The following is a 7,652-nucleotide window of genomic DNA, read 5'->3' as shown; positions in this document are numbered from 1 at the left end:
GTCAGCACAGGCAGCAGGAATCTTGCTGCAGACCTCTCCGGAGCTCCACCACAGTCTGTACTGTCAGGGGAAGAATGGCTTCCAGGGAGTCTCTGCAGGTATTGTGCAAGGTCCTTCTGGTTTACAGCTTCCGAATGGCTCTCATGACCCCAGTCCACAGGACCTCTGACTCTTCGGACTTAAGTCTGTATTCTCATGTTCTCTGAGTCCTTGTTCAGCAGCTGCTCCTCTGCTGACTCTGGACCTTTCTGGTTCTCAATGGCAGAAGCAAGAGTGACCCATTGTATGGCGTGTATTCCTAGGGGTTTCTCCATGTTTGAATGATTCACACACATCTATGGGTGGGCAACTGCAGCCGGTGCATGGTGGGCCAATAGTGTCATTGTCTCTCTGTGTCATGGTAGTTCTCAATTGAGAGGGAGCAGCCGGCCTGAGGGCCAGCGCGCAACAGTGCTCGCTGCCACATGGTTTCCCATGCACCAGAGCCCCTCCTCCTGGGCGCCTGCTAGGCTGGGGGCAGGCCCAAGGGCCAGCACTCCCCATCTGCGGCTTCCTGGGCGCCAGGGGCCCTCCTTCTGGGTGGTGGGGGCCCTCCTTCCGGGCACCTACAAGGCAGGGAGCTGGCCCAAAGACCAGCGCTCCCCACTGCATGGCTTCTGTGTGCTGGAACCCCTCCTCCTGGGCGCCTGCTAGGCTGGGGGCCTGCCCAAGGGTCAGCACTCGCTGCCCTGTGGCTTCCTGGGCGCCAGGGGCCCTCCTTCCGGGCGTCTACAAGGCAGGGAGCCCCCTGCCACGTGGCTTTCCATGCGCCAGAGCCCCTCCTCCCGGGTGCCTGCTAGGCTGGGGGCCGGTCCAAGGGCCAGCGCTCCCCACCCCGTGGCTTCCCAGGTGCCAGGGGCCCTCCTTCAGGGTGCCTACGAGGCAGGGAGCCAGCCCGAAGACTGGCGCTCCCCGCCACGTGGCTTTCCATGCGCCGGAGCCCATCTTCCTGGGCGCCTGCTAGGCTGGGGGCTGGCCCAAGGGCCAGCGCTCCCCGCCCCGCAGCTTCCCAGGCGCAGTTGCAGTTTTCTTAAAAGTACAGTTTTAAAATTCTGACTCCTTTCTGTCATTTTTGTCTCCTGTCCATCATTATTTTTTCCATTCTACCCCATTATCTGTCTGCCTATTATGTCTTTTTCTTACTCTGGCTTAGAGCAGTAAGGTAAGCATTCTACTTCCATAAGATCACTAAAACCCATGAATTTTGCATTTTATGAAAATTAAGAAAAACTGGTAAGGGAAATAGTTGAAGCTTTGTTTAAAATGTTAGTGTATCAACCTCTGCCATTATTCCTGTGGCCATTGTGAACCTTCTCTGCAGCCTGATGCTACTCTGTGGAGCATATTTCTTTTCTACCCTTAATAATGTAGACCCTTGCTACCTTTAAAATATAAAGTAAAATGTCACTGCCTCAGTTTGTAAGTTTTCCAAGAAGAGGCTGGCATGATGACACACCTGTAATCCCAGCACTTGGTAGGCTGAGGCAGGAGGACTGTCACAAGCTTAAAGCCAGCCTAGGCTATATAGTGAGTTCAAGGCCATCCTGAACTAGATAGTGAGACTCTGTCTTAAAACACCAAAAATAAGTAAATAAATACATAAATTCAAAAAATAAGTAAATTTTCCAAAAAGTTGTTTTCTTGTTTCAGCAAATATGTTCCATGACCAGTAAGGACTAGAAATCTAGATGGCAATAATTTATTTGTAACAATTTATTTTTTTCATTAGTTCTATTAAATATTCATGCAGGAAAATGCTTACTTTTAACGTTGTGTCACTTTCTGGGACTTTTGTTTTTGAGACAAAGTTGTGTTATGTAGCCCAGGTTTGCCTTGAACTTGTGAGAATCCTCTTGCCTCAGCCTCTCAAATGCTGGAATTACAGGAGTGTACCACCATGCCTAGCTAGCTTGGTGAAGTTTTTTGGTTACAAACAAAAATAGTGTAGATTTTACTTTTTTGAAATAGATTCATGATGTGCATTAAATATGTGCTCCTGATGATTACTGGAATGTCCATGAGCTATTGCTGGAATGAGAGATAAGAAACCGAAATTGGTTGTCCTCACAGAGGCAATAGTGAAATACTGTTAATAATACTGTTAGCTATAAAATGAGTGGAAATAAAAATACAGCCATCAACTTACCACAGTATGCTCCCTAACAATAAAAACCATATACTCCTTAAGAAGAAAAAAGAGGTAAAACTATACAAAAACTCTAAAATGCTCACGCTTAACTTCATTTAAACATGATGCAGAAGTTAAGTACACTACAGAGTTAAGTAGCTGCAAGGGAGACTGTGAGACCTGCAAAGCCTGAAATATTTATCATTCCTTCTTTCAAGGAAAAAAATTGCAGTTTTTCCCCAGTTCTACATGAACTACTTACCTCCCCTTCTAAAACTCTATTCCTTTTGAAACTTTTATTTCTCCAGGAAAGGAACAAAACAAGTATTATTTAAAAGGAACAAAGAGCAAAAGAGGAAACAGTAACAGATGAAAGCAAGTAGCAGGAAAAAGAGTAACAGGCTGGGCTTCAAGGCATTAGGGGTCTAGAAAGGGAGAGTGGAGATGGGAAAGGAGAGGGCTGGGGGATGTGAGGCAAAGAGGATGCATTAGAGTTGCTGGACACCTGGTCGTTCTCCTTCTCAATGGACACAGCCAGATGAGACTGACCCAGCCTGCAGTGTTGTGCTGCGGAGACCAGGTCCAGTGAGAAATACTGGATTAACAAACAGCGAGCCCACCCACTCTGTTTGCCCTGTGTGACTCCTTAATCCTCATACAGAATTTCAGGCAGCAAGAGGAAACCACCAAGGCTGGCTTCCTGCCTGCCATGCTGTATACTGTGGCACAACAGAAAATCAGCCTAATGCACAAATCCAAAGCTTCCAGGGTTCTGGTCTTTATTCTTAATAATGGACAGAGAGCCAGAAGTGATCAGATTTTGAGGAACACCTCCAGCTAAGAAGACCAAAATAAACAGAAAAGAATGGTTTCAGAGAACACTGACAACTGAAGCAGAAGAAAACCTATAAACGACCACCCTTATAATTAATTCACAGAAATGTGTACTCAAGTAAACCAACAGTCAAGCATAAAAAGAATAAAAACCTTTTCTATTAGACTTACAATAAATAAAAAAAAAAACAACACAAAAATCTCCTATGCACTCTATTAGGAAGCTGCTGGGGCACTGGTGGCAAACCTATGGCATATATGTTACTATTGTGTTTTTCTTTTAAAACAACAGATGTTAATGCATGAGTTGCTTTTTTCTAAACTAAAACCTCAGTATTCAGGTTTAACTGCAGTGTTTTCACTTTGCAATAAATAAGTGGATTTTGGGTTGCAGTTTGAGCACTTGTCTCTAAAAGGTTCACCATTACTGTGCTACAGGATGTACTTAGCTGAATAAAAGTAAATCAACAGACAAAATTATTCTAGAAATAGACTTTGGCATGCAAGGACAGAGGGAGAGTCAGGATAATAGCTGTACATCATCAGTCTTAGCAAAGAGGACAGAGGAACTCAGGGGAAAGGTCTCCAAGAAGAAATCCAATGGGAAAATTGATGAGAATTTGTGAAAAATACTAATGGGCATTTGACACATCTGTCGGAAGCTATTGAAAACATCAGGACACAGAAAAGTAAGGAAATAAAAACAATGACATGGGAGTGGATATGATCAAAATGTTACAGGCATGTATAAAAATACCTCATTGAAACCAAATATATTATAAAATTAGAGCAGTAATAAAAATGTTTGAAATAAAATTGCAATTCTCTCTCGATTTTTGCTACGTCATGGGTAAGCAAATTCAATCCCTTACAGATCTGTTTTAATGTCCTTCTCTGTTTAAAATCGCCCTCTAGGTCTAGAGCCATAACTGGGGTTGAGAAGAGCCCTAGTCAGAGCTTCTTTACTCCTGCTGACATATCATTTTAAAGGTCAAGTGTTTAACCATGAATTTTAATTGTCCCATGGTGTCCTACTCCCTTCCTACAAAGATATTTAATAGTAAAATTGGAGGCAATTCTCCAACTGTGAAAAAGACCAGGGCATATTTTACCTGTTGAGACTATGCCAGGCCATCCTCTTAGACACCCCTGCAGTCACCATAAAATACTGAACTATCCTTAATTCTGCGTCACTGATGCCTACAGGCTTGGAAGTTAGCCATTTTTGTGATCTGGTGATTTCCCAGACCTATGCCAACAGGCAGGACATCAGTGATCTGTCCCTCCAAGGATCTGAGGAGGTGTGGCTCACTGATGGAAATAGCTTTGTCCAAGAAGGACACCAAAAGGGAGGTTACATAGTCATGTGCTCACAGCAGGTCTTTGAGATGAAGCCCATTTCCCCCAGGGACCTCCACTCAAAAAGCAGAGCTTGTAGCTCTTACTCATGTATTGATATTAGGAAAGAGCAAAAAGCTAAATAGCTATACAGACTCCAAATAGGCCTTTCTGGTGCTACATGCCCATGCAGCAATCTAGAGAAAAGGAACTTGCTAACTAATAAATAATCACTACAAGCAGGAAATTCTGTAACTCCTACAGGCAGTCTAGCTTCCTAAGCAGATTGCTATCATTCATTCCAAAGGACGCAAAAGAGACATGTCTGAAGTCTCTTTGGGAAATCAAAAGGTAGAGAGGCAAGAAAGACGGCCTTACAAGTCTCTAGCCTTATTCTCAGTTCCTGAGGAACCATTAAAGCGATCCTTCCTCAAGGGATGCAGTGGAAAGCTTTAAAATCCCTCTATGGGAAACGGTCAGTAGAAATTTCACAGGACTAGGATAAAAGCTTCAGTACGCCTGTGAGCCTCTGGAAGACCTGCAGCTCCTCTTCAAAAAGCAAGGCTCCAGTACTGCTCTGGGCGCAGATAAGTAGAGTCACTAGTGACCCTAGTTCACCACAGTTTAAAGAGCCATCTGCATTGAGACTCCTGGGGTTTTTTTGTTTGTTTTATTTTGTTTTTTGAGACAGGGTCTTGCTATGTAGTTGAGACTGGCCTTGAACTCACAAGGTAGCCCAGGCTAGCCTCAAACTCACAGCAGTCCTCCTGCTTCAGCCTCCTAAATGCTGGGATTACAGGTGTGTGCTACATGCCCCACTGAAATTTGTTTTAATTAGATCCATAATGTGGGTAATCTTACTAAGGCTCTTGATAATTTATCTTTTATCCCTCTCTACCATACTTTCTGCTCCACATGAAGTTTTCCCTTAGCAGACAGGCAGCTCTAAAGTCATTAATTCTTTTCTTGTCTTCTGATAGTTTTTTATTTTTTTCAACCCAGCCAGTGAGCTACAACACCCCAAGGTGGTTGGAGAACACATAATCCCCAGTAGGCAGGGTCTACAGCCACTTTCAGCAGAAAATAGCTATATAAAAATGCAGAGTCCAAGCATGGTAGCATGTGCCTCAGTACTCGGGAGGCTGAGGCAGGAGGATCACAGTGAGTTCAAGGTCAGCCTGACTACATAGTGAGACCCTGTCTCAAAAAAAAAAAAAAAAAAAAAAGAAAAGAAAAAAGAAGAACAAAAAGACAGAGACCTTCACTCCCTCAGCACCCCATAAAGAATTATGGGGATACGTTTCTCTTAGGGGGAAATGAGGCAGGAGATTAGGGCACAGCAGACTGGCTGAGGATGTGGGTGTAACCTGTTAACTACAAAACTGCGGGACACAAGTGCAGAACAGTTCCTAAAGCGTTGCCCCTGCACTTCTTGGGAGAACTTGAGCACTTTGGATAGGTCAGTCTAGACCTGCCGCCAACCTGAGGACTGGGTGATACATAAAGAACTTGAGCTCTCCAACACTGTGTACTTTCACAGGAATCCACTCAGCCTGTAGTGTAGCTTTTTTCCCTTACTTTACTTGGCCCAAACTCACTCGGGAGAGGCTGTTTCTCTATCTACTTTTAATAAATGCAAAACCTTGTTACCATCTGCACTTGTCTTGGTCAAATCTTTGCTCAGGACAGAAAGAATCTACAAGCCACCTCTAGAAGGAGTCTCTAGCATCCCAAACCTGGTAACACTACCTTCATCTTTAGGCTACTATATCATGCACATATTTGTTAGATCTATTCTTCTTTATATTATGAAAAAAGGATTACAACAAGCACTTTGGGAGTCTCAGGCAGGAGGTCCAAACCCAGCCTGGACAACTTAGTGACTAGCAAGACCCTGTCTCAAAAGGGGGGAGCTCCGTGGGTAGGTTCTAGGTTCAATCTCCCACTATCAATAAATAAATATATTACAGATTATCTGCTTAACAACAAAATAAAAACTCGAATTTTAATCTACGGTACCAGACACAAGGTCTGTTTTGCCAGTCAGCAGAGGGTGCTGGACACCGCCGCTTCTGGCAATGGTTCTGCGTCTGGCCCTTCCTTCCACCCCCGGCCTCCAGCGAGGAACACTGCGGGAGAGGCAGCCACAGTGCCCAGGTCCCGCGTTCACCAGGCGCTCCTCCGCAGCGGGCAGGACAGGTCCCAGAGCCAGGCCAGGCCCCCTTTGTGACAGTGGACTGCGAGCCAGTGTACACCCCACCCCGGCCCGCCGGGGACTGGGAGGGACCCAGGGCGAGGCCAGCACCAGCCCCGGGCGTCCGGCAACAGCCGAGGGGCCCAGAGCAGGCCGACCGCGGCGCGGCCCAACACTGCCCACCGCCGCGCCCGCGGCCCCCGCAGCGCCCGGGAGACCCTCTCTGCGCAGGCGTGCTGCGGAGGCGAGGGCGGCGGGAGGGAAGAACAAAACCTTCCCCGCATCGATTCCGCCTCCCTCTGTCTTCCCGAACCCCCGCTCATCGCCGTAGCCAACACCAAGCTTGCGCTTTAGGTACCGTCAGTCTTAGGACCTGGGATGAGACTCCACCTCAGTCCCTACCACTGGCAACCACAACAAATTCCACCCCTGCGGACAGTGACAAAGGCTTTTCTCCAGCAGCACACCCACCTCTTTTGAGTCTTCTCCGCCATGGTACCGCCCTGAGCTCCAATTGGAGCGGAGATCGACACCTCTGCCTGGATGGAGCGATGATCTCTACGCGCGACTGCAGAGCCTGGCGGGGTTGGAGGGGGCGGGGCCGCGGGGCAGGGCCGCGGGGCAGAATGGGGTGGGGCTGCTGGGCAGGGGGCGGGGCCGCGGGGGCGGAGGGTGGGGCCGGGGGCGGAGCCGAGGCATCTTTGCCCCTGGCTACTGGAGACCTTGGGTGGCTACCGGGTTTTAGCGCTGGCCAAGGGCTGATAGACTCGAGTTTACAACAGACGTTTATGCCAGTCCAGTGCGCATCGCTATGACTTCATTTTGCTTCCTACCGCTCGGGACTCGAGATCACATCCCACTTCTGTCCTCCCATTGGGTGTAGCTTTTCTGCCTTCCTCTAGGTGGGATGGTTCCTCCTACCAGGCCCTGGCCTCCCTCCTTCCGAGCAGGCTCACTCTTCCCATAGGTTAAATGCTGTCCCCTCCCTGCCGATCTTCTCAAATTGTATCACTGCTATTCCTCTTAGAGCTCCACATCTCGTGTTCCATCGACTATTTGGCATCCCCATTTGGATTCTTTAAAGTCTTATCAAGCCTAAAATGGCCAGAACAGAACGGG

General features: G+C 47.2%; 1 protein-coding gene across 2 annotated transcripts in view; it reads right to left on the bottom strand.

Moving 5' to 3' along the window:
- The window catches only part of Dctn6 (dynactin 6), a gene marked incomplete in the record, with an annotated part of 33,839 nt that extends 26,737 nt beyond the window's left edge, over positions 1–7,102 (bottom strand). Inside the window, 1 exon segment of one of the 2 annotated variants that reach the window (XM_013521561.1) lies at positions 7,005–7,102. In XM_013521561.1, the coding sequence (XP_013377015.1) occupies positions 7,005–7,027 (23 nt within the window). 2 annotated transcript variants of the gene reach the window in all.
- Between the last annotated feature and the right edge of the window lie 550 nt (positions 7,103–7,652).

This window comes from Chinchilla lanigera, unplaced genomic scaffold, assembly GCF_000276665.1.
Source record: "Chinchilla lanigera isolate Chin_1 unplaced genomic scaffold, ChiLan1.0 scaffold00062, whole genome shotgun sequence".
NCBI lineage: Eukaryota > Metazoa > Chordata > Mammalia > Rodentia > Chinchillidae > Chinchilla > Chinchilla lanigera.
This window is presented reverse-complemented; position numbering and strand designations above follow the sequence as displayed.